The 27,307-nt window shown below is 46.1% G+C and overlaps 1 protein-coding gene across 6 annotated transcripts in view; it reads right to left on the minus strand.

Moving 5' to 3' along the window:
• Positions 1-27,307, minus strand: part of BIRC6 (baculoviral IAP repeat containing 6) — an 807,095-nt gene that overhangs the window by 621,894 nt on the left and 157,894 nt on the right. For all 6 annotated transcript variants that reach the window (XM_082252286.1, XM_082252283.1, XM_082252284.1 and 3 more), the window contains exons 11-12: positions 23,945-24,094; positions 1,491-1,716 (exon numbers count right to left, since the gene is read on the minus strand). In XM_082252286.1, the coding sequence (XP_082108412.1) occupies positions 1,491-1,716; positions 23,945-24,094 (376 nt within the window). The remainder of the gene's footprint in view (positions 1-1,490; positions 1,717-23,944; positions 24,095-27,307) is intronic.

Raw genomic sequence — 27,307 nt, forward strand, 5'->3', positions numbered from 1 at the left:
ACTGTACGAGACAGATTCAGCCCTGGACAAGGTCTGATTTATAAAGCTGTCAAAAGTAACTCTCTGTGCAAGGCAACTACAAGATGCTGGTGAAGGTCTGGGGCAAATGAACTGGGAGAAGTGACTGAACAAGCTATTCAATTTCGGAGCTCAGTTCTGCTGCGGGAGTCACTCCCCTTTCACTCATGCTCATGTAGAATTCTCCTCGTTAAGTCTGTCGACCACAGGAGAGGGGGCGTGGTGAGATTTTTTTTGGTTGCTCCTTTACCGGCCAGTGTTACATAATGAGTATGTGAAATCTTAACAGCTGTAAATAATATTGTAACTAGAATATATTTCAGTTAGAAGGAAATGTATTCAAAGTATTGAGTGCTGTGTTGGCTTTACTGTAATTAGTTCCACTTCTAAGGTTGGCCTTTGTTTTCCCTGATAACGCCTCACCTGTGTAGTCAACAGCAGCCTTCTTTGACTCATCCAATCAGGCTGTGCCCAATATACATTTGCTAGGTACAGTGACCAATTAGGGAGAATTATATTAGCCACAGTACAGAAAGGAAAGGGGGATATAAGGCTTTGTCACCGAGCTATAAGTCTCTTGTGTGGGGACACATAGCAATCACCATGCCCCGACCTGAAGTGGAAAGGTAAACTAACTCCATACTTGTACATTGTATTGTAGATATGGTTGTTGTGGGTAATTTGTAAATATCATATAAGCCAGGGGAATTATACGGTTAATGTGTTGTAAATACTGTTTAGTATGTAATTTGTATATATTATGTAACACTTTCAATAAATGTATATTGCGGATGGAACTACCCTCTTTTGTAGAAGATCTCTCAGATTTAGATGTGTATATGTGCATACACATTTACACATAACCTAGGCAACACCTTGGTCATTAGCTTCTCTTGCTGTTCTTGTTGTACTGCCCTTTTGTCGTTCCATGTATTGACTGTTCTTGTATTTATACATATGAACCCAATAAATGTTTGTTTTTTAAAAAAAAAAAAAAAAAAACCTAGGCAACACCAGACTGGGGACAGAGGAGTTCTCCTGTTTTGCTGAGAGATGGAATGTTTAGTTTAATATTCATTTTTCAGGTTTACAACCACTTTAAGGAACAGAGCAGGGCACAGATAGCAGGAAGACCACAAGAAGCACCATGAGTAGAAATCCAGCGTGCAGAAAGCAAACTTATCAAAGGTGACTGTGGGAGCCTATAGGAACACAGCAGAAGGGTGCACATCTGTTCCCAAGTGTTCCTTTAGTGGCAGGAAACCATAAGGATAGGGAAGAACTAGTGAACAAACTATTTAAAAAAAGGGGCAACGAAAAAACTGGTGTAAGTTTTAAAGTAACTTAAAATGTATACTCCTCCTTGAATACATAATCTATAATATATACAAAAGACCCAAAACCATTACAATTTCCCTTCAATATAACATTTGATGTAAGATTTAGTGCTAATAGAAATAAGAAAGCAATACCTGTCATGCTGCAGTTTCCATGTACGGGTGTGCTGAGCAGCATCACCATGGTGCTGCTGGTGTAAGTGCTGTGGATGGCGTCTTTGCTGTTGCTCTTGCTGGACTTCAACCCAACATGGTGGTACTGTTGCAGAAAACCTTGGAATTAAGGTCTCAAAGCGAGTTAGTTCCACTAAACATGTCAACATTTCCAACGAGAAAGGCTGTTCCACTAGGAGATCTACACCTGAACAGTGGTAAAGAGAGAAAAAAAAAGAGAAGATCTGCTTATTTGCCAGTCACAAAGTATATGTATTCTCTTCTTACCAAACAAAAGGGAGAAAATATTATCCCCCTATTAACCGTGTTAAAATAAAGACTTTTTGGCTTACTGGTAAAAACGGTTTTTTGGGGTATGGTACAGGACACACGTACCTCCCCCCTACGTTTTTTATGATCTCCCTATTGATTTCTACAAAATTGACACGAGCTGTGAGTGGAAGGGGTTATATAGAAAGGTTGCCCCAGCAGCTTTCACTTTTCCAGTGTTCAATCACTTGAAGTCAGCTGCAAAGAACCCATGGCTTAGAGAAAGAATCAATGTGCAGCACTGTACTTCAACAAAAACATTACTGGTAAGTAAAAAACCCTATTTTTGTACTCCCCAAAAAAAATCTCTCTCAGAGTTCATCGATTCCCCTTTTTCGTCTATATTATGGCTTATCTGCAACTATAGTCAAGTGATTGGACACTAGCAAAAAGAACCCTGCTGCAATATCCCATATCTAACCCTCTTTAGTCTCCATTGGTCATCAGTCCAACTGTTGGGAGGGCAACAAAAACAAGCCTATGTAACAAATGGGTCAGAACACAGAACAGCTTGTAGCACCTTGCACCTGAAATTGCCATCAAAAGAGGCAATGTGTGAACAGAACAGAACACCAGATGGCAGCCTTGAAAATCTGAGAAACAGATGCCTGAAGCTTAAAAGGTTACTAAACCCAGGACCCTACATTCACTATATCTGGTCTCCCATAGTACCCAGAACATAGAAATGCAATTATTTTAGTAAATAATAGAATTTTTGTAAGAACTTACCGTAAAATTATTTTCTCTGAGTCCTCTGACAGTCGCCGCCCACTCCTACAGTCTTCACTACTGGGTATTGGTCTTATCCACAGGAGTAAGCTAGGCAGAAGATTTTGTTAGAAACATTCACAAAAACTTTGCATAGACACACCTACAGGGGGCTGTCCCTCTGGTCCAATACCCCCCTGCTGGCAGCATTCCCAATTCAGTTTGGTAGCAAGCAGTAGATAGTCCATGAACCCCAAAAGAGGGGCGGGGGCGGCGACTGTCAGAGGACTCAGAGAAAATAATTTTACGGTAAGTTTTTACAAAAATTCTATTTTCTCTTACGTCCTCTGACAGTCGCCACCCACTAATACAGTCTTCACTACTGGGATGTCCCAAAGCAGTGTAGATGTGAGGGGTGGGAAACGTAACCGTCAAAAAGACAACGCAGCACCCAGGTCAGAGAAAAGAACCTTATCTGAACCAGAAAGGTAAAACACTGGGTAACAGGAAAGCTCAATAGGAGCGAACAAACCCAGGAACGCAAAATAACCAAGGGGTAAAAAACCCCAACAGGAGGGGACAGGCGAAAAAAATGCCATGTCTCCCCTAAGGCACTGCCGCACTCAGAACTTTGCGGCCAAAGGAGGCATCTGCCAATGCCAAAACATCAAGTTTGTAAATTTTTTTACCAGGCGACCAGGTCGCCGCTTTTCACACTTTTCACACTTGGGACACCGATGCCTGATTGCGGAAGGCCCAAGATGCACTCACCGCTCTGGTAGAGTGCGCCGTGACAGGGAAGGGCAGAACCCATTCCCTAAGCGAATAAGCCTGTACAATCGTCTGTCTGAGCCATTTAGAAATGGTTGCCGCAGACGCAGCCATACCCTTCCGAGGTCCCTCAGGAAGGACAAAAAGAGAATCAGACTTTCTGAAGGATTCAGTAAATGACAGGTACACCCTGATCGCCCGGACTACATTCAAGGAATGCAAGGCAAACTCTGTAGGAAGCTTAGGATTCGCACACAGCGAACGCAAGACAATGTCCTCGTTGAGATGAAAATCTGACACCACCTTTGGAAGGAAAGATTGATGAGGTCGCAAGACCACCTTATCCCTATGAACAACCAAATTCAAGTCCCAAAGAGGCAAGGGTGCCCTCCTAGGGGGAGCCAGATGATGCACCCCTTGAATAAAGGTGCAGATCAAGGAATTTGACACCAATGGGCTCTGGAAAAGAATGGCCAGCGCAGATAACTGACCCTTATTAGTGGTCTGCGCAAGACGCTGGTCCACATCAGATTGCAGGAAGGTGAACACCCTCGCGATTCACACCAGGCGAAATAAGCCTTCCCGGTACGATAATAAATCTTACCGGACGAGGCCTTTCTAGCTTTAAGTAGGGTAGGAATGACCACCGACGAGAGACCCCGATCTCTCAAGACCTGCTTCAACAGCCACGCCGTTAAAGCCAGCGACTGTAAGGCAGGATGGAAGATCGGCCCCTGAGACAGCAGATCGTCTCGTAACGGGAGCCGCCAGGGAGGCTCGATGACCAGTTGCATTATGTCCGCATACCAAGACCGGCGCGGCCAGTCCGGGGCCACTAGAATCACCAACCTCGGTTCCGAGACCAACTTGCAAAGGAACCTGGACAACTGAATGGGAGGGAAGGCATAAATCAGGCGATACCGATTCCAAGGCACTACCAACTCGTCCGAGGCGTCTGCCAGAGGGTCGTGTGTTCTTGCCACAAACTTTCCTACCTTGTTGTTTAGACGAGACGCGAACAGATCCACGTCCGGGGATCCCCATCCTGACACAGCATCTGAAACAACTCCGGGTGTAGGGACCATTCCCCCTGGTCCAGGGTCTGACGGCTCAGATAGTCGGCCTGCCAGTTTTCCACACCTGGAATGTGAACTGCCGAAATCGCCAGGACCTGCGTCTCGGCCCAGGACAGAATCTCGGCCACTTCCTTGGCCGCCCGGACACTCCTGGTGCCCCTTGGTGATTTATGTAAGCCACCGCAGGTGCGTTGTCCGTCTGCACACGCACAAGGCGGCCCCGAAGATGATCCGACCAACTGAGCAACCATAGTCTGATCGCTTGCAGTTCCAAGACATTTATCGGTAGGGAGGATTCCTCCTCCGACCAAGTGCCCTGGACAGACAAATTGCCCAGAACGCCACCCCAGCCCGACAGGCTGGCGTCCGTGGTGACCAACATCCAGAACAATGGCGGAAGGATTTCCCTTCCGTCAGAGCCGGAGACAGGAGCCCCCACAGAAGATCCGTTCTGACTTGGTGGCTCAAAGAGATCCTCCTTTCCAAGGAATGAGGACGTCTGCCCCACCTGGACAGAATCTCCTCTTGCAGAGATAGTGTGTGGAACTGTGCAAATGGTATCGCCTTGAAGGCTGACACCAGCAATCCGAGGGACCGCATGCAGGTCCTGAGCGATGAGGACTCGATGTCCCTGAAGGACCTGACCTCGTTCCGCAGAGACTGGAGTTTGTCCTCCGGCAGGAAGACTTTTGCCTGGGCAGAGTCCAGAACCATCCCCAGGTAAGGGAGGCGAACAGGAGACAATGTCATCTTCTGAAAATTGATGGTCCACCCCAACTCCTGGAGCATCTGAACCATGGTTGACAGGTTTGTGCAACAGAGTGGAACTGGAACTCTACCTTAACAGGAGATCGTCCAGATACCCAAGGATTGCAATCCCCTGCGTCCGCAACAGGGCCAGGACAGGAGCCAACACTTTGGTAAACACCCTTGGAGCCGAAGCGAGAGATCGAAAGGCAATGCCACAAACTGATAGTGCTCCTCCGCGATTGCGAATCGGAGGTATCTCTGATGACCTACGTAGATGGGGATGTGTAAATACGCATCCTTAAGGTCGATGTAAGCCAGGAAATCTCCTGGACTCAGGGAGGCCACCACCGATCTGAGGGATTCCATGCGGAACTTTTGAACCCGCACAAAGAGGTTCAGAAACTTTAGCTCCAGAATTGGACGCACTTTGCCCTCCTATCTTGGCACCGTGAACAGATTCGAGTAAAAACCCCGAAACTTGTCCAGATGTGGCACCGGGACGATCACCCCCTGGGCGAGAAGATCCTGAACCGCCCGTTGGAGATCTTGGAAACGATCTGGGGTCAAATGAAGATTTGAGGGAAAGAATCTGTCTGCTGGGCACGATCGAAATTCCATCTTGTTCCCTGACCGAATGAGTTCCTGAACCCATCTGTCCTGAATCTTGGCCAGCCAAGGTTCAGGAAAACAGCGCAGACGTCCCCCCACCCCTGAAACGGGTGAGGGTGCCCCCCCTTCATGTCAAGGCGGACTGGGCCGCCTTGCCAGTGTGGGCGGCTTTTGACTTGCCCGCCCAAGGCTTCTTCTGGCCACCAGAGGCCTTGAAGGATTTGCCCTCGTCTTGAGCCTTGAAGGCACGTAAGTACCCCTGGATAGGGTTAAAGGAAGAGCCCTGATTACCGCAGAAAGACTTGCCCCTGGACACCTGGGGCAGCAGTGTGCTTTTACCTCCAGTGACCCCCTTCACCAATTCGTCCAGGGAGTCCCCAAAAAGGAGATTCCCTGCATAAGTGATGTCAGACACCGTCTTCTTGGGATGACTGGTCGGCCGACCAGCTTTTCAACCACACGATGCGACAGATCGTCACTGTGACTGCAGATAAGCGTGAGACTAAAGGGGCCTCATCCAAGTCCGCGTCACACAGGTATAAAAACAGCCTGAATATTTTGGTCCACCATCTCCAGAGTAGCAGGAGGGGTGGAATCAGCCACAAGGGTGCGTCTTAGCACCTTAGTCAACTCCACCACAGCCTGAGAGACCATTACTGGGGCGAACACGGGTTTCATCAAGGAACCTGCCACCAGATAGGAGTGGCGGGTAAGAGACCACACCCGCCTATCCCCCGGGTCCTTAAACACCGGAGAATCCTCCGCGGGCATCAGAGTGGCTTTATTTAAGGGATAGCGGTACTGAAACCGCTTAGGCACCACAAAATTGCGCTTTAAATTGAGCCAATGTTCGTTCACTGTTTCGTGAAACTCAGGGGGACAGGGAAACCCCTGAACCGACTTCTGGGTTTTGCGGGTCCCGAAGGAAGACCGCTTACCCGGCAGGTGGGGCTCATCTCCTAAATGTAGCGTGTCTTTAACAGAGCTAATGAGCGCAGACACTGCAGCGCATTCTCTGGCCGACCCGGAGGGAGAATCCTCCACTTCCTCCTCCTCCCCCCCATCCGACAGAGGACTGAGACCCCTCAGTGGGTACACTGTCCGTGGCAACCATATCTAGCTCCGAATCAGAAGAAAGAGAAAGCCTGGGCCTTTTCTTAGACATCAACAGATCCACTTTGGACGCTAAAGTCATAAGTGCAGCAGTGAGACTATTGCAGAGGATTCAGAAGTACCTGAACCCTCCACCAAAGTTAGGGGGAATTTGCTATCCTGGGACTCCATCAGAAATACTTAGAGATTAAATAGCGCTGGTCCTTTAAATCGGCGATAGCGGTGGTTCCCACCGCAATGAGTGACTAGCTTGTGCTACTAAGCACTGAAAGATAACTGCCAGCAGAGATATAAACCAGAAAAAATAGCAAAAAAGCCCCCAGAAGTGTGTCTACTGTATCCACGCTGCCAGCTTGATCTGTGTGCTTGGAAAGAGGAAATTATGTCACGCCACTAGAGGCCGAACAAAGGTCTGAGCCACAAGAAAATGGTTGCCAATGTAAGTCAATGGGGGAGGCTCCAAGAAAATGGCCGCTGAGCACATGAGGAAACACATTGCCCACACTAAAGATGGCGCCCGAAAGGGCGCCAAGGCATTACAGAAAATGGCTGCTGTCCTTACAATGAGGCCAAACAGCCTGCCCACACCTGAAATGGCGGCACCGCGGTTTTACACCGATGCGGCCCCCACAAACATGTCTGTACCCCCAAAACGTTGCACAAGCATCACAAGGGACTCAGGGACCCCCGCAACCCCCCCACACCGAGCCCCGCAACCCCCCCCACACCGCGGCAGAACTGCTATAGCGCCCCCGCAGGGACCGTTAAGGGACACACGGGAAACATACTGACAGACATGAGGGGGATATCACAGACTCCACAGGCTGCCATCCCCTTAACAGAGGCCCCACATACATCCCCCGACAGAAAATGCTATAGACCGAGGGGTAGCATGGTACTTACCGGTCCAGCGAAAACGTGGGTACCGCTCTGTGACAGGAAGCCTTCCACTCTGGGTGGGGGTGCCGTCAGCCGAACAGGACGCTAGCAACACGTGGCGTACCACAGTTGAGACATCCCAGCGAAGTAGCCACTTCACAAGCTTTGTCCCTGAGGACAGGGACAGGTCATTTGCGAGGCCTGGGCGTACGCATAGCATGCCAACGCTCGATGGCAGGCTGGGATTCCGTAAGGCTCTAGGACAACCAGTGCGATTCCCAGCTCCGCAAACGCTGTAGTCTTCCGAAGTCTGACTAAGCGCAGGAACAAATAAAAAGCTAGAAGTGTAAAGAAAAATCACTTTGCAGAAATAAAAATTAAGAAGAAGAAAAGGCTGAGACTACAGCCCCAGCCAAGGGAAGCCTGCCTACTCCTAACTAGGCAAAAGACAAACTGAATTGGGAATGCTGCTAGCAGGGGGGTATTGGGTCAGAGGGACAGCCCCCTGTAGGTGTGTCTATGCAAAGTTTTTGTGAATGTTTCTAACAAAATCTTCTGCCTAGCTTACTCCTGTGGATAAGACCAATACCAAAAAAGATAGGTGCTGGACAGCACCCCCTTTTCCTGCGCTCGGAACCTGGTCCTCAGGCTGTTTCAATCCTGGAACTCGTACTGGTATTAGGCATCCATGATGGCTAGGCTTTGCTGCCCCTTACGACCAGGGTGGTCGACCAGACACTGAAAATACAAAGCAAAAGAAGGGCGCACCAGCCTAGCGCATTATCCTCAGCAAGTTTATTTGGATAAAATTGTTTAAAATCAAATACTCACAAACAAACAAGAAGTTTCAGGCACATCAATTCCATACACCTCAGAGGCTCTGAGGAAGAGGCACAGCCTCGAAACGCGTCAGCCCTCTGCTTCCAGTAAAGACGTTGATCCTCTGGTAGGAGGCAGGTGTATGGAATTGATGTGCCTGAAACTTCTTGTTTGTTTGGGAGTATTTGATTTTAAACAATTTTATCCAAATAAACTTGCTGAGGATAATGCGCTAGGCTGGTGCGCCCTTCTTTTGCTTTGTATTTTCAGTGATAAGACCAATACCCAGTAGTGAAGACTGTATGAGTGGGCGGCGACTGTCAGAGGACGTAAGAGAAATATATATTTTCTCATCAGCAGTATATAGCAGTCATGTGACTTCCATCAGTGTCTGGTTAAATCTTTTAGGGGGAGTTTTCACTCTGCACTGACAGTCCCATCAGGATGCAGGACCCCTGATCCTCAATCTGGATAGTGCTGATCACATGCACCTTCCCAAGAAGAAGAAAATAAAAAAAACTCTCCACATCCCACACTGAGCATTTGCAGCCTGTCCTCTGGCTCTATATGATCAGGAAATATATTGGGGACAGTGGAAAGATCAGAGGAGAAAGGATCAAACAGCCTTTTTACACAATGCAGAGGATTAACCCCACTTAGGGTTCACAGTGAGTATAACAATCGTGCTTTAATGTATATACAGTATGATTCTGTTGTGGGTTTAGTAACACTTTAAAAGGCCCTGGAGCACAAAACAGATCCAGTAGAGCAGTGATGGTTCACTTGAAAATTAGAGGGCCACACTATAGGAGCCCATTTTCATGCATTGAGTTTCATTACGGTAAAGTAGGCAGCTCTTTTAAAATGAACATTCTATAATGCACCTGAACACAAAGTTTAGTCCTGCTGAATTTTTTGCAGTGCATCGCAATGCACACTGAAAAAGTTGGAGTACAACACCAGTATTGGTGTCAGTGAGTGCAATAACAAATCCTAATATTTGGGTCAGTGGAAATAATAACCCCCAATATTGGTGTCAGTAGTATTACCCACCCCACTGCATTGGTGGTCGGTGGCAGTGATGTTTTAACCATGCCACTTAAATGTCATTAATGATGTAAGATCATGGTATGCATGTGATCTTTGGACACTTTTTCTCTACAATTAAGCAACTTTTTGGGTGAAACAGGTTAGGGTGAAACGACATTCACAGCAGATGTCACAGTTAGCAAGTTTCTCCAATAAGGCTTTTACTACAGTGATAATTTCGGAGTGCTTGGATGTCAGTTCCTGGATGCGTTTAGTATAAAGAGTGGTGTTGCACTCTAAGGCAGGCACCTGGAGTCTGGATTTGGTTCAGCATGGAGGACGAATGCATTTAACATGGCTGTAAACCTCTAACATGAAAAATGAACAAAGCTACTATAATGTGTACTAGCCTGAATCTAAAGAATCAAGTTTTATTTCTCTCTAAGCGCACCCATCTCTACAATCTGCTTGAGTCACTGATAAGGCTCTAAGCTGTTGCAACAGCCTCCCACCCTCCTCAAGCACACAGCAGGAGACTGACAGCCTTAGCTCTATATATTTACCTACAGGAATGTAAGGGGGGTGAGATGGGGATGGGTAGGATACTGCAAGATATTGTGGATAAACCTAGGTGTCCGTTCACATTAGGTCGCTCCGACTTAGGGGGCGACCTGTGAAGTCGCGTGCAGCCCGACTTGCACAGACTTTATAAAATGAATGTCTATGCAAGTCGCCTCCAGGTCGCCCCGAAGTAGTACAGGACCATTTTTCTAAGTCGGAGCGACTTGTGTCGCTCCTATTAGAACCGGTCCTGTACTACACTATGGGAGCGACGGTGCACAAACTTGTCAGGCTGAGCAAGTCGCCTGACAAGTCGTACCAGTGTGAATGGACACTAAAGTAGAAATATAAGCAAAAAACTTTTTCCCTATTTTGGATAGTGTAAGGGAAGGTTATGAATACACCTTGAAGTGTCTACTTTCAAAAAAGGGGTCATATGAGGGGAGGGGCGTGTTCGAACTATCCTGGCATTTCAGGGCCTCCAAAACTGTGATAGGTAGTCCGGAAACAAGGTGAGGGACTTATGCCCTTTTTAAAGTCCAAAGGTGGTCATTGGTTTTCGGTCTCTGTACCTGGTTAGGCTGCCAAAAAGTCTCTCACATGTGGTATCCCCCATGCTTGAAAGAAGCAGCAGAATGTGTTTGGGGTGTAATTCCACATATACCCATGGCATGTGTGAGAAATCTCAAAGTGACAATTTTTTTCCCCCCAAAAACATAACACGCACTTTTGTCAATTTCCAAAAACTTAAGCAAAAAATAAAATCCTCCATGCACTCAACATGCCCCTCAAAGTACTGGGCCTCTAAACTGTAAAGTAGTGAGGAAGAGATAGGTAAATAACAGGCTTTGAAAGCCTGAAGGTGGTCATAGGTTTTTGGCTCTCCTGTGTGGCTAGGCCCTCAAAAAATTCTCTCATGTGGTATCCCCAAACTCAGAAGTAGCAAAACTGTATTTTTGACTTACCGTAAAATCCTTCTCTCTGAAGTCCATTGACAGACGCAGCTACTATCTTCTTGACCATTGGGGTATGCTGCTCCCTACAGAAGTAGAACACCAGGCAGGAAAAAAACTTTACCACACCTGTGGGGCAGTCCCTGCAGGCATACACCCACACACTCACTGCTACAGGATTCAGTTTTGTTGCAAGCCGTTAAAGAAAAAAAAACCATCCCACTCATAATTAGAGGGGTGGGTGCTGCGCCTGTCAATGAACTTCAGAGAAAAGGATTTTACGGTAAGTCAAAAATCCAGTTTTATCTATTGTTCATTGGCACAGCTCAATATCTTCTTGATCATTGGGATGTCCCAAAGGAGTATTTGCATGAGGGGTGGGAAAAACAAAGCAAAGAAAGAATGTAATTCACCAAAGGCTAAACGTAGCCAGCCAGGTAACATGGAGCTCAAACAGGAACAACTAAAAACCAACATACACCCTCAAAGAGAAGTGTCTCTTTTAAACAGCAGCCTGAAAAACCTTGCGGCCAAAAGAAGCAGAGGATGCCAACACATCCACCTTGTAGAATTTTGTGAACGTGTGCACCAACAACCAAGTTTCCACCTTGCAAACGTGCATCACTGATGCCTGATGGCGAAAGGCCCAAAAGGCACTCAGCGCACTAGTAGAATGCGCCTTCACAGGGAAAGGAGGAACCTGACCCTTCAGTGAATAAGCCTGCACCACTGTCTGCTCAATCCATCTGGATATCGTTGCAGCAGACGCAGCCAATCCTTTGAGATCCTTCGGTGAGGACAAAGTCTGATTTCCTGAAAGATTCAGTAGCCGCCAGGTAAACTCCATTTTCCCGAACCACATCCAAAGAATGCAAAGCAATTTCCTTGGGATGCTTGGGCTTAGGACAGAGTGAAGGCAGCACAATGTCTTCATTCTGATGAAAATCAGAAACCACCTTCGGAAGAAACGACTGATTAGGTTGAAATACCACTTTATCTCTGTGGACCACCAGATAAGGTGAACGGCAAGACAACGCCGCCAATTCAAATATTCTGCGGGCAGAAGTAATATCCACCAAAAAGGCAACCTTCTGTGACAGTGTAAGCAGAGGAATATCCCTAATGTTCTCAAAAGAAGGTTTTTGAAAATAGATAATACCAAATTAAGATCCCACAGAGGTAGCGGGGAGCATATGGCGAACCCCTTAAATGAAAGTACCAACCAAAGCATGCGTAGCTAAAGGGCGTTGAAAAAATACAGCCAATGCCGACACTTGGCCTTTGATCGTGCCCAAAGCCAACCGCTGTTCAACCCCTTTTTTAACCACTTAAGCCCCAGCCCTATTTCGGACACTTTTTGTTTACAAGTTAAAATCAGTATTTCTTCCTAGAAAACTACTTAAAACCCCAAAACATATACATACACATTTTATATATATATATATATATATATATTTTTTTTTTTTTTTTTTTTTTTTTTTTTTAGCAAAGACTCTGGAGAATAAAATGTCGGTCATTGCACTATTTTTTGTCACGCAGTATTTAAATTGCATTTTTTTTGGAAAAATTTTGAAAAATCACATTTCACTGCATTTAAAAAATACTAAACAAAGTTAGCCCATTTTTTTGTATATTGTGAAAGATAATGTCACGCCGAGTAAATGGATACCCAACATGCTACGGTTTAAAATTGCGCACACCCGTGGGATGGCGACAAACTACGGTCAATAGAGACCTCAATAGGCGACGCTTTAAATTTTTTTAACGGTTACCAGTTTAGAGTTAGAGTGTAGCTCTTTCTTTTTTTTTTTATTATTGCTCACGCTCTGGCGATCGCGGCGATACCTCACATGTGTGGTTTGAACAACGATTTCATTTGCGGCTCGACTTCCGTATACGTTTTTTTTTCGTGCACGAGCCAACGGTGACGGGGGCGGCTAAAAAAAACTTTTTTTCCCCCATTTTATTTTTTTTTTTTAACTTTATTACAGGTTTTTTTAAAAAAAAATAAAAATCTGATCACTTATTGCTGTCACAAGCAATGTAAACATCCCTTGTGACACCAATATGTAGTGACAGGTACTCTTTATGGAGGGATCGAGGGTCTAAAAGACCCTAGACCCCTCCACTACACTTTCATGTATGCAAAACGCCGAAAACGGCGTTTTTGCATACAGCCGCTTTTTAAATCTGCCGCCTTTTGCAGCAGAGTAACCCGGAAGTGACGTCATGGACGCCGCCTCCGGGTTACGTCAGAGACCCGATTGAAGCCGTTTCCGGCTTTGATCGGGACTCCATCCAGGCGGCGGACGTGCCGGCTGGGTGCTCGGGTCTCCTGGTGGGACGGGAGGCCCGTTCAAAGTCACGGAAGGAGGCGGGGGGGGGGGGACGTCCCCTCCTGCTCACCCGGATAGCGATCGAGCGGCTCCTGAGCCGCATCGGTCATTACTGACGGAAAGCCGACCGTCGGCCGGAATACCTTCCACCTCTATTCTGCGCAGAAGCCTCGGCAGGTGTTTCAGCGGAGGGAACACATAGATCAGCAGATACTGACCCCCAAGGAGCCATCAATGTGTCTGTGGCATCAGCCAGAGGATCCCTCGACCTGGCTACAAACCTCTGAACCTTCTTGTTGAGTCGAGAAGCAAACAGGTCGACATTGGTTGTCCCCCACCGGACACATAGGAGGTGAAACGCCTTCGGGTGCAGGGACCACTCCCCCTGATCCAACACCTGATGACTCCGCCTGCCAGTTTTCCACAGCTGGTGTGAGCACTGCAGAAAGAGCTGGAACAAACATTTCCTCCCGATCTAGGATCTCGGCCACCTCCTGGGCCACCAAGACACGCTTGGTTTCCCCTTGATGATTGATGTAAGCCACGGCCGTGGCATTGCCCAACTGAATCCAGACTGGACAACCCTGTAAATGAGTCGTCCAGTGACCCAGGCAAAGCTTTATCGCTCTGAGTTCAGGAATATTGATCTGAAGTCTGGACTCTTCTACCGTCCAGGACCCCTGGAAACAGAGCATCCCCAGCCGGACAGGCTGGCATCTGTGGTTACCACAGTGCAATACAGTGGAAGGTATTGGGACTTGCCCTGGCGTAGTGCCAATGATTGAAGCCACCATAATCGGCCAGTCCTTGTGTTGTGGCTCAACCGAATCAGTGTCCAAGGACTTTGGATCTTTGATCCATTTGACAAGAATCTCCCATTGTAAGGGTCTGGTGTGGAACTGAGCAAGCAGAACCGCCTCGAAGGTTGACAACATCAGGCCCAAGGCCAGCATGCAAGTCCGCAGAGAAGATAGATTGCTGGCTAACAGCAAACAAATTGCCCCCTGCAACTTTGCAGCTTGCCTGGGAGAAGAAAAATCCTTGACGAAGCGGAGTCCAGAGTCAGGCCCAGATAATCCAGTCTCAAGGATGGTGTCCGCAGATTTTTGTAATTGATGTTCCAACCGAACTCTTGCAGAGTCCGTACAGTAATCGCCCAACAGGACTGAAAGCGAGTCTGATCTTAATAGGAGATCGTCCAAGTACCCCAAGTACCGTGATCTTCCCTAGTCGCAGTAATGCCTAACCGGAGCCAACACTTTGGTGAGAAACCTGGGGGCGGAGGAGAGACCAAAGGGTAACGCCATGAATTGATAATGCTCTTCTCCTACAGCAAAGCGAAGAAAACAATGGTGTCCAGCATAAATAAGGATGTGTAGATATGCGTCCTTGAAATCTATGGAGGCCAAAAAGTCTCTCTACCATACAAATGGAGTCCATTTGAAACTTCTGTACCCGCACAAAGCGGTTTAGAGCCTTGAGGTCCAGGATTGGGCGTTCTTTGCCTTCTTTCCTGGGCACAGTAAACAGGTTTCAACAGAACCCCTGAAAGCGTTACCAAGAAGGAACCGGCACAATCACCCCTTGTGACAGCAGATCTTGTACCGCCTCTCTTAGATCCCTTAGTCAGTCTGGAGATAGGCGTAGATTGGACAGGAAGAACTTGTCTTACGGTCAAGACTGGAATTTGATCTTGTACCCCGATCGGATCAGTTCGTGGACCCATTTGTCCTACATCAAGGAAGTCCATGGTTCCAGAAAGAAGCAAAGACGTTCCCCCCCAATCCCAGAAACGGGTGAGGGTATCCCTTTCATGCAGACAAGGATTTGTCTGCAGATCCAGAATGGCCTGTTCTCGGCTTACCCGACCATGGCTTTTTGGAACTCTCAGATGACCTGAATGGCTTAGCTCCTTTCTCCTGCGACCCGGAGGTACGAAAGGGCCGCCTATGAGCAGTAAATGAAGACCCCGGCTATTACGTGGTGCCTTGCCCTTGGTGGATTGGGGTAGAAGTGTACTCTTCCCACCCGTAAGGCCTTTAATCAACTCATCCAGGGAGGATCCAAACAACCTGTCCCCCGTAAAGGGAGGGTCAGAAAGAGCCTTTTTGGAAGCCTGGTCCGCAGACAAGCTTTTCAGCCACACCATGCATCTAATAGCAATCCCCACCGCATACATTCTAGCTACCAGTGGAGATGCATCCAGTGATGTATCACATATATACAGAAGGGCTTGAACCATTTGGTCTGTTAGCTCTATGAGGTCAGATGAGAGCTGCTCTGTTTCCAAGTCCCCTTTTAGCAACTTCGCCCATTCTGTGATGGTCTGACACCAAAGTGATCACAAAGACCAGTTTTAGTATGGAGCCCGCTAACACATGCAAATGGCCAGACAGAGACTCAATCCGTCTATCCACTGGGTCTGTAAATACCGGGGACTCTTCCACCAGGACCACAGTAGACCTGTTTAGTCTGGAAACCAGATGGTACACCTAGTGGAAACCGCATCCACACCTTTTAAAGCGTTTAGGCACCTCTAACATTTGTTTGATGCGCCCCCACTGTTCATTGACAATGTTGTCAAAAAGTTCCAGACAGGAAAACACCTTGCCCAACTTTTTGGATTTTCAGGTGCCAAAACACACTTGCGTCCCTGACGCTGTAGACTCATTCGCCATTTTTAAGGTTTCCCGCACCGACCCTATAAGTGCCTCCACCAGCGTGCATCCGGCGCAGCAGTTGATACATCCTCCTCGCCATCGGAATGCGAAGACGCAGGGTGGTATGCGTCCGCAGCGGCCACATCTACCTCAGAATCTGATGATACTACAGAGGTGAAGGCAAAGGGCACTTTCGGCTAGTGGCATTTTTTTTTTTTTTTAAACGAAATCCACTTGATACCAGGCTTTCCAAAACCGTTGTAAAAACAGACAGGGGCTGCGACCCGGAGGGTCCCACAACCGCACTAAGGGGTATAGTATAAAAAGAGGCAGTGTCAACTTTAAGGAAAGTCGCAAAAAATGCGATCTGCACCGCTGCACCAGTGGTACCAGCCCTAACACAGCCTGCAGCAGGGTGAGTCCTGACTACCTACAGGGACCCCAGCAACATACCACCAACCCGGTCTGGAGGCTTCAGGAACATTCTGTGCAGAGAATGGAAACCGTGACACGGGAAACAGAAAAGCACCTGGGTCATGCCTAGAGCCCCTAGCTTCTCCCTTGCTGTCCATCAATCGTGGACTTCAAGAAAATGGGCGCCCCATGCATTCCTATGGGGGAACTACCGAAACATGGCTGCCAATGCATTTCAATGAGAAAACAATTTCCATTGATGTAGAGCAGAAAGCCTACAGCAAAATGGCGGCCCCCACGGAACGCCATTCGGTCTCCGGGACCCCCAGGGGGGTCATCAGATAGAAGTCTTCGGGGGATCCCCAGGAGTAGACCACCAGGACAGAACCAACCCCCTCCCCCCGCAGAATTGTCAGAGTGGCCACAAAACATCCGCCCCCCAGAGGTAGGAACCTGCTTGTGGGGGGACGGGACAGCCAAAGGGGGCCTGGTATCACAGAGAGGTGAGGGGAACCGAGGGATACCCGAGAGTCCGACTTTCCCAGCGAGGAGGCCCACATCCCCCCCGAGACCGCCAGACCATACCACTGCATGGCATCAGGTGTGCGTGCTTGTAGTTCTCTCAGGAACACTAAAAATAAAGTCCTACAAAAAAAGGTTGCCAAAAACAAACAGCTAAGACCGAAGTCCCAGCAGGGAAATAGGTCCTTCTCCTAAACAAGGCTGAAAAAAACTGAATCCTATAGCAGAGTGTGTGGGTGTGGGTGGACTGCCCCATTTTCGTGGTAACGTTTTTTACTGCCTAGTATCCTACTCCTGTAGGGGGCACCTTAACCCATTTGTCAAGATATGGAGCTGCGTCTGTAAATGAACGATAGAGAAAATGTGTTTTGGGGTGTAATGACACATATACCAATGGCATGAGTAAGAAATCTCTGACAACTGTGTAAAAAAAAAAAAAATTGTCATTTTCCAAAAACTTGTAGTAGAAAATAAAATCGCCCATGAACTCAGCATGCCTCCCAGCAAATACCTTGGTGTTTCTACATTCCATAAAGGGGTCATTTGGGGGTGTTTGCATTAGGGATCAAACCGATTATCGGCAAAGCCGATATTATCAAGGGCCGAACTGCACTTTCCCCTATATATCGGAATCGGCCCATAAGGTTACCGATATTTCGGGAAAGTGCTGTACCGGAGTGATGCCTGCAGCTAGAGGCATCACCCTGGTACCGGCGTCCATAACCGACGGTCGGCTGTCTTGTAATTACAACCAATCCAGCTGAGAAGCATCCTACCTGCCCGGCCGCCGACGAGAAGACCCGATCAAAGCAGCATTCGGCTCTGATCGGGTCATGTGAAAACCTGGAAGTAAGGTAATGACATCACTTCCGGGTATTCGGCGCCAGATTTAAAAAAATGACAGCATTCAAAACAGCCAAACTTGGCTGTTTTGAATGCTTTTAAATGCAGAGGAGGGGTTTGGGGGTCTTTTAACCCCCAGATCCCTCCACAATAGTACCTGTCAAGTGTAAAAATAAAAAGAAATTACAATTTTTTTACATATATCCCCCTGAGGAAGACACGTGGTCTCTGTGTCGTCACGCGTAGGGGAGGGGCAAGGACGGACGGAGCGTTGCACTGATGCTTGGTGAGACTGTCGGCTACCAGAGCACACTGTGATCTCAACGCTGAACAGTCTCTCCCGCTTTACCACCACAATTTCTACCATCATTCATTGGATTATCTTTTGATGCGATTGCTTATGTGCATGTTATGCACCCACACATGTGAGTGAGACCATTTATCTTTTACTTAATAAAAACCGCTTTTGAAGGATTTCATGCACTATTGCAAGTTTTAAGTTTCCATATATTATGCTGCATTGAGTGACACTGCAAGCCAGGTTTCAGTACTGTGGATGAGAGGAGCCTTCAGGATACGGATGGATGATCTATAGGATCTTCTTACCCATGCGTTTTTTATAAAGATCTGAGGTGAGCACCCATTCACAAGCGGGTGCAAGGTTGGCTGTTTACTGACTCTAGTCACTAATCTCTGGGAGTACAGATCACTTTATGATTGTTTGAATCATTATTGTTTGGACTATATTTATTAGTCTTCAGCACGGCTATTCACAATTTTACACTGGACTCTTTTTTTAGCTTTTGCACTTTTATGTATTTATATAAACTATTGGCACTACTGGCATTTTAATTTTCTATACTATTCACTGTTTTTTTGGATTTTCATGCATGGATGCACACAGCGCAGTTTATGATTATTTATATATTTGCGCAGCACTATTTGTTTTAAATGGAAGATGTACTACTGTTGTAAATTTTGATACTGCAAGATTGAATGTACTAATACCTGTGTTTTCTTTACTACGCTTTCTGCATTGCTGATACTGTTATAATGGTCTTTTATTTAATATCAATAAATATAATATCAATAAACTTAAAAACTCTTATTAGTAATTAACTGCTCTTTTTGTACTATAAGGGGCTTATTTTTGTTGTTTAAAACCTCATCATGACAAGTGATACAGAAAGCATGCTGCTGCTACCAAATGTCTTCGTGACAGCAGGAACATGTATTATTCTAGAACGAAAATCACAATAAAGATCCGGTGCTTACCAATTGGTGATGGTGAGGAGTAGAGTGCCTGACTGATCCTGAGCTGCTGTAGGAGGTTTGACAAGTCTCATGGGAGCGAAACATGTTACCATAGTGACAGGACGACCTCAGACGCTTTCTCCTCCTTCCATCTCCTCCCCGTGATGCCCGGAGCCTGATCGCGGTGAGGACGTCATCATCCAGCCCAGTAACAGACAGACAGTGACCGGTCTGCAGCTTCCTACGGCCAAGGCACGCTGCAATGTCTGTCCATCCATCCATGTCACTCGGCGAGGCTGCCCCCTTCCTCCAAGTGGCACTCGGCAACCGCCACCCCTCTTCCACTGGAGAGAACACCCTCCTGCCTGCTACTCTACACGGCTCCAGTGCAAACTCCATCACGGAGGACGGATCGTGGCTTCCCCTTCTTAAAAGGTATCCCACCTCCTGCATTTCAGTGAAACTTTGTTTTTGTTTAGACCTGGCTTAATTTGTTTTTATATTTTGGACTTCAATAAACCTGGATTTTTTATGAGCTTATCTCCTAGTGCGCACTGGATAGGGCACAGTTAGTGGTTACCATCTCTAGGTAGCCTGCTCTTGTCAGCACTTTGCCTCCCAACTATGTGCATGTATTATTCTACCTGGCTAAGGCAAGGGATTTTACAATTCGGTCTGAAAGTCTTTTTTGTTTTCTTTAAATAAAAATGTTGATCTCAGAGTCTGTTGATATGTACATGATTCAACCTCTAAATAATATTATATATATATATATATATATATATATATATATATATATATATATATATATATATATATTACAGTACAGACCAAAAGTTTGGACACACCTTCTCATTCAAAGAGTTTTCTTTATTTTCCATGACTATGAAAATTGTAGAGTCACACTTCAAGAGGTAGTCACCTGAAATGGTCTTCCAACAGTCTTGAAGGAGTTCCCAGAGATGCTTAGCACTTGTTGGCCCTTTTGCCTTCACTCTGCGGTCCAGCTCACCCCAAACCATCTCGATTGGGTTCAGATCCGGTGACTGTGGAGGCCAGGTCATCTGGCGCAGCACCCCATCACTCTCCTTCTTGGTCAAATAGCCCTTACACAGCGTTTGGGGTCATTGTCCTGTTGAAAAATAAATGATGGTCCAACTAAACGCAAACCGGATGGAATAGCATGCCGCTGCAAGATGCTGTGGTAGCCATGCTGGTTCAGTATGCCTTCAATTTTGAATAAATCCCAACAGTGTCACCAGCAAAGCACCCCCACGCCATCACACCTCCATGCTTCACGGTGGGAACCAGGCATGTAGAGTCCATCCATTCACCATTTCTGCGTCGCACAAAGACACGGTGGTTGGAACCAAAGATCTCAAATTTGGACTCATCAGACCAAAGCATAGATTTCCACTGGTCTAATGTCCATTCCTTGTGTTCTTTAGCCCAAACAAGTCTCTTCTGCTTGTTGCCTTTCTTTAGCAGTGGTTTCCTAGCAGATATTCTACCATGAAGGCCTGATTCACACAGTCTCCTCTTAACAGTTGTTCTAGAGATGTGGCTGCTGCTAGAACTCCGTGTGCCATTGACCTGGTCTCTAATCTGAGCTGCTGGTAACCTGCGATTTCTGAGGCTGGTGACTCAGATGAACGTATCCTCCATAGCAGAGGTAAATCTTTGTCTTCCTTTCCTGGGGCGGTCCGCATGTGAGCCAGTTTCTTTGTAGAGCTTGATGGTTTTTGTGACTGCACTTGGGGACACTTTCAAAGTTTTCCCAATTTTTCGGACTGACTGACCTTCATTTCTTAAAGTAATGATGGCCACTCGTTTTCCTGTACTTAGCTGCTTTTTTCCTGCCATAATACAAGTTTCTAACAGTCTATTCAGTAGGACTATCAGCTGTGTATCCACCTGACTTCTGCACAACACAACTGATGGTCCCAACCCCATTTATAAGGCAAGAAATCACACTTAACCACTTGCCGACCGCCGCAAGTACATATACTGTGGCGGTCAGCCCCTCAAAGGCAAAGTGACGTATCAGTACGTCACTAGCCTATGAGGCTCTGGGGAGTGCGCGTGCGCCGCCGGATGCTCGGTCACGGACCCCCCCCGCGATGTCCGCCGGGCACTCGCGATCGTCCGTTACAACGGGAGAAAGGCAGGGGGCTAATGTAAACAAGCCGCCTGTCATTCTCCCCTGTGTAAGAATAGTGATCATACGGTTCTGCTATGTAGGACCATTGATCACTGTTCTTACACCTCAAGCCACAGCCAATCACAGAAGCACGCCCCTAGGGACACACTTAACCCCTCCCTCTCAAAAAAAGTTAATGGAGATTTCTGAGGAACCGAGAGCACCAACTATAAATCTCATGGGCGGCAAAAGAGATCATACAGGTGGAGCCACATGTCAAACCCACTGAATGAATGTACAAACTAATGAGTGCGTGGCTAGGGGTTGTTGAAAAAAAAATATTCCTAAGGCAGACACCTGGCCCTTGACGGTACTCAAGGCCAACTTCTGCTCAATGAAGAAAAGCCAAGATCCAGCCACAGCAAAGGAGCGAGGATGAGCGCCAATTGACTCACACCAAGAAATGTACACTTCCCACATACGATAGTATATCTTGATAGAACTTCCTTGTCTTCAACATAGTAGGGATCACTGCTCCAGACAAACCTCTATCCCTCAGTACCTAGCTTTCGATAACTAAGCCACTAAGACCAGCGACTAAAGCAGGGTAGAGATCAGCCCTTGGAACAACCGGTCCTCTGAGAGGTAGCCCCCAAGGGACATTTACAGCCCCCAGAATGATTTGAAGACCCTCGCCCTTCATTCTTTGCAGGAACCCCAGCTTGAGCCAAGTATGATGCTGACCTTACAGGGCCCCTAGGATGTCTGCGGCGTCTGCCAGAGGAACCCGCGACCTCGCCAAGAACCTCCGTATTCTCCTGTGGAGCAGAACCTGCTGAAGGAGCTGCATACAGGACTGTGCAAACAGGACTGTCTTTTAGGTGGACGCCACCAGCCCCAGAACCTGTATTTAAGTAAGGGGAGAAAACCGTCTGACAGCAGCCAGCAAATCACGGCCCAGACCTAGAGACCGTTATGTAGTTCGGACGTCATCTGAACCTTTGCAGGAATTATATCCACATAAGGAGACTTAGGGCCTAAAAGCCCAGAAATGGACAAAACACTGCCTACCTACTTAGATACCCTAAAAGGATAATTTTGTGGATCCCCTTGACGCTCACGAAGGAGGTCCACGGGGTCAGAAACCAACGAAGAGGTCTCCCCACCCCAGTTATGGGTAAGGGCAGGACATTATGCTGAAGGGGTCTTGTCTGTGGGTCCAGAGAAGCCAACTCTAGGCTTCCCAGACTAAGGTTGCTTGGACCCTGCGTTGGAAGACTTGAAAGATCTATTTCCCTTGTCTGCAGCCCCAGGAGCACAATTTTTTTTCTAAGAGTTGAGGAGGGGAGCCCACGTTTGTGACTAAGCTACTTCCATTTCCTAGACTGTAGAAGGAATAAGAGGAAGAGGAGCCCCGGCATCACCACGTGGCTCCGGCTGTCTCCAGCATCATGTCGGACTAAGGGAAATGGCCACTGTGATGTCACAGACTACAAAAACATGGCCGGCAGTAAGAGACCAAGTCAAACATTCGGAGCCAGTGACGAGGTGCGGGGAGCAGGGTCGAGCCGCGCTCTGTGTCTTATGAACGTACAGAGCAGGGCTCAGGAGCAAACAAGCACAAGTGGCCGCAAAGCAAGCCAGGAGTGCCAGCAGGGGACCCGAGAAGAGAAGGATTGGGGCTGCTCCCTGCAAAACCATTACACAGAGCAGGCAAGTATAACATGCTTATTTTTTATACACATTTACCTTTTAGCTACCAACCAATGTACACTACGCAAATAGCTTTCAACTGACCCCCCAACAAAAGAGAACAACATGATCTTTGAGAAAAACAGCAACAGAGGGGGTATAAATAGAGAATCTCAAACCAAGCGATTTTTGCAACATTAGATATGGTTTGACAAAAGATTACAAACAATTTAACACAGGTTAATACATTAAAGAGGTCCTAAAAAGGAAACTTTAACCAGCTCGGAATTGTCAATATAATTGGTTTACAGATGTACAAGGATTTCCTCACTTCTGGCTTTTCCAAAGTAACACACTTGGGTCATTGCCATTAATCACGCAGCAGATAAAGAAAAACAAAACAAAAAACATTTCTACCTGCAGTACGACACAATGCCTCCCAATCATTCAGATCTACCCAAAACCAGTACCGGATCCATAGGAAATCTTAGGTAGCCATCGAGCATGTGTGCAGATTTACTGCAGGGCTATGTCCGGCCTTCAGGCCAAAATCTGTGATTTCCATACCTGCTCCACCTATCCACATGTGGGAAACCCCCTGCACATGTGTAGATGTGCCACGGGGCTCTCGTGGAAACTGAAGCCCTGACAGAATGTCATCTATCGCCTAGGCGAGAGAGAAATACCTGGTTACGTTGGGGACCAAGAAAAACGATGTGTTAACGCTATTGGCAGATTGCAACATATCAGTTTTGGTTTTGCACTTAGTTCCACTTTAATTCATGCAAGGCTTGTCTGATAGTTGCAATGTGTATATCCAGCAGCAAAAGTGTGTCTCAAACCTCTGCAATACCAATGAACAGATCAATCTACACAAATTCAGACTCAGAAAAAATATATATGAAAAAGTGTAAGCGAATTTGAGCCTCACACTGCAATGGCTGGCTAGGAATGAGTGGATATGAAGTGATCCTTACCTGTGATGCCAGGACTGGATGGGTTTGACATTGGCTTGATACCTTCTGCTAACTGTTCCACACCCTTTGTAAGAGTGTTTTCAACAAGAATATCTGTTTCATCAAGATCATCACAAGTTCCTCCAATTTGAAGAAAATGAAGTTCTCCACCTTAAGCAAAAATAAGGAGCAATTAATAAAAGGAAGTGATTTTGCAAGCTGTTTTGCTAAAGCAGATTTTTTTTTTTTTTTTAATACAAAGACTTTGAAATAGCAAGCTAAAAATAGTGCATGCAAGCACACTTGTAGTCTTGCAGCTTTTCCAGGTTTACCAGCTACTGTGCAGGGACATGGCTCCTCAAGCTGAACAGCTAATTGGCCATAGTCTTTCCGCATCGGTTAGTATGTGTCTCCAACATTTGCATAAGGGGGGAAAAACCATCACGGTACAGGAAAATGTGGCCCCACACCATTCATATACTATGTTAACAGATGCACTTTTAAACAATTGAGTCCCCTGGCCTTTGTTTCCCTTAATCGGAAGGTTTTAATTTTATTTTTTTCTGAAAGGTTTCAGTTCCATATCTTATATCTTTTAGCATATGTAGTCAACCCTAGCATATTGTATATCATTTTTTTTCAGACCAGGTATGGGTTTAATTCTGTAAGATATAGATTTTTATTTACTAGGGGTTTTTTTTTTTTTGGAAGAAATTGTAAAAAAGAAGAAAAAATTGGATTTTTGACTTACCGTAAAATCCATTTCTCTGATGTTCATTGACAGACACAGCTCCAGATATTCATAACCATTGGGTTATACAGCCCCCTGCAGGAGTAGGACACTAGGCAGAAAAGAATTCTGGCTACACCCATGGGCAGTCCCAGGGGGTATACTCCCTCTTTCTGCTATAGGCACTCAGTTTTGTTAAAAGCAGTGTCAGAAGAAAAACAACTCCACAGAGGGGTGGGTAACTGTGTCCATCAATGAACATCAGAGAAATGGATTTTACGGTATGTCAAAAATCCCATTTTCTCTTTCGTTCATTGACGGACACAGCTCCTGGCATTCGTAACCATATCAATGTCCCAAAGCAGTGTTAAACATGAGGGGTGGGAGCAACCAAAAAAAATTTCAAGGCTAAACATTCGTCAACCAGGCAACAGGAGCTCAACCAATACAACTGGAGCCCACCTAAAAAAAAAAACAAAGGAACCCTCAAAAAAGGATCAGGCCCTTTTAAACAGCAGCCTGCAAAATCTTGCGGCCAAAGTAAGCATCTGCAGATGCCAACACATCCACTTTATAAAACTTTATAAAAAGTGTGCACCGACGACCAAGTGGCCGCCTTGCAAACCTGCGTCACTGACGAAAGGCCCAGGAGGCACTAAGCGCCCTAGCAGAGCACGCCTTGACAGGGAAAGGAGGAACCTGACCCCTGATGGAATAGGCCTGAACCACCGTCTGTCTGATGATCTGATCCATTTGGAAATGGTCGCAGAGGACGCGGACAACCCGTTTTGAGGTCCATCTGTGAGCATAAGTAGAGAGTCAAACTTCCTGAAAGATACCATAGCTGCCAGGTACACCCTAATTGCCCGGACCACATCCAAGGCATGAAAGGCAACTTCCTTCAGATGTTTAGACCTGAACACAGGGAAGGCAACAAAATGTCTTCATTCAAATGAAAATCAGAGACAACATTTGAAAGGACAGACAGGAGAGAATAACCACTCTTATCCCTGCGAACCACCAGATAAGGTGAACGACAGGATAATGCCGCAAGTTCCGACACTCTGCGTGCAGAGGTGATAGCCACCAAAAAGGCCACCTTCTGGGACAGTGTAAACAGGGAAATATCCCGAATATTTTCAAAGAAAGGCTTCTGTAGAGCTGAAAGCAAAAAAAATTAATCCCAAGGCGGCAACGGAGCCCACACTGGAGGGAACAAATGTTGGACACCCTGAAAAAAGGTACGCACCAGGGAGTGTGTGGCCAAAGGTCGTAGGCAGAAGACCATCAAAGCAGACACCTGGCCCTTGATGGTACTCAAGGCCAACTTCTGTTGAACACCCCCCCCCCCCAGACTTCTGAAAATAAAGAATCCAGATGAACTCCCGCAGAGTTGATATTGTGATCTCCAGGTTTTCCACCAGAGCAGAGGGAGACTCCGCCCGCAGAGGGAGATCGTCCAAGTAGAGAAGTAGTGGAACCGCACTCAGGTGAATGAAAACAATAAGGTCTCTTTATTCTTCAAAATCATAAGTAGACAGACAGTGCAGGGAACAGGTAGTCCAGGTTTACGCGTTTCACGGCACACACGGCCGCTTACTCATAACCATAGTGAAGGATGACGGAAATCGGTTGCTTTTAACAGACAAAAATTCTTGACTGATTGATGCGATTACTCGCAGGTTTATGTTGTTAACTTCATTATCCTCAATGAGGAACCAATTATTCCGTAATCCAACACCTGAGACTATTGGGAGTACATTTGGAAATCGCTTCATAAAGAAGCACAACACAAAAACATGACAGTGCATAATTAAACAATACATTGATGGAGGAACATGGTAAAATAAACATTGTAATAAAATCATGTGAGCGCAAGGAAAATCCAAATCGGCAAAATACATAAAGAGAGTGAAATGCAATACAAGAATGTATAACTTGTGTACACACAATTCTTATGTATTCCCATATACATATACATTAAGCTTCAGAATAAGGTATATATAAAGTCAAATAAAATTATAGACCTTCATTTTTATCCGAATAAATATCCACAAAGGAAAATTATACATGTGAGTGGAAAGAAAATGTGTATGTGTATGAACCATATGTGTGTGCATATAAGTAGCAGAGGGACACATATGTGTATGTGCACTTGCATGGGGTATGTTCTAAAACTACAGGAGAACATGCATATGTAGTGAATTGAAAATAAAAGTTAAATTGAAAAATAATAAATGAAAACACATGCATGTAACTATAGTATATGCACGCATATTTGGAGTATGTTCTAAAACCACAAAAAGGAATATATATATAATGATTTCAAGTTTAGACACATAGGTATGTTGTTATAGTGTGGTGACAAACATACTAAACCAAAAATAAGGCTCATAAAGTATATATGATAATGAAAATGCATGATATGCGGACACTAGTAACGACAAATGTGAAAATGTGTGAAAAAATGACAAGTGATCAAAAAACATTACGAGTGAAAAAACGGTCCGGTGAACACACACTGTTGATGAACAACAGATAAATGTAAATGAAAAGTATTGATTATGTAACATAGTGTATGAATCAACCAATAATAATGGTGATGAATATGATGATAAATATAGTGAACAAAAGGCTTAAGTGAAAAAAGGCAG

Source organism: Pelophylax lessonae (assembly GCF_965119305.1).
Source record: "Pelophylax lessonae genome assembly, chromosome: 3".
Lineage (NCBI taxonomy): Eukaryota > Metazoa > Chordata > Amphibia > Anura > Ranidae > Pelophylax > Pelophylax lessonae.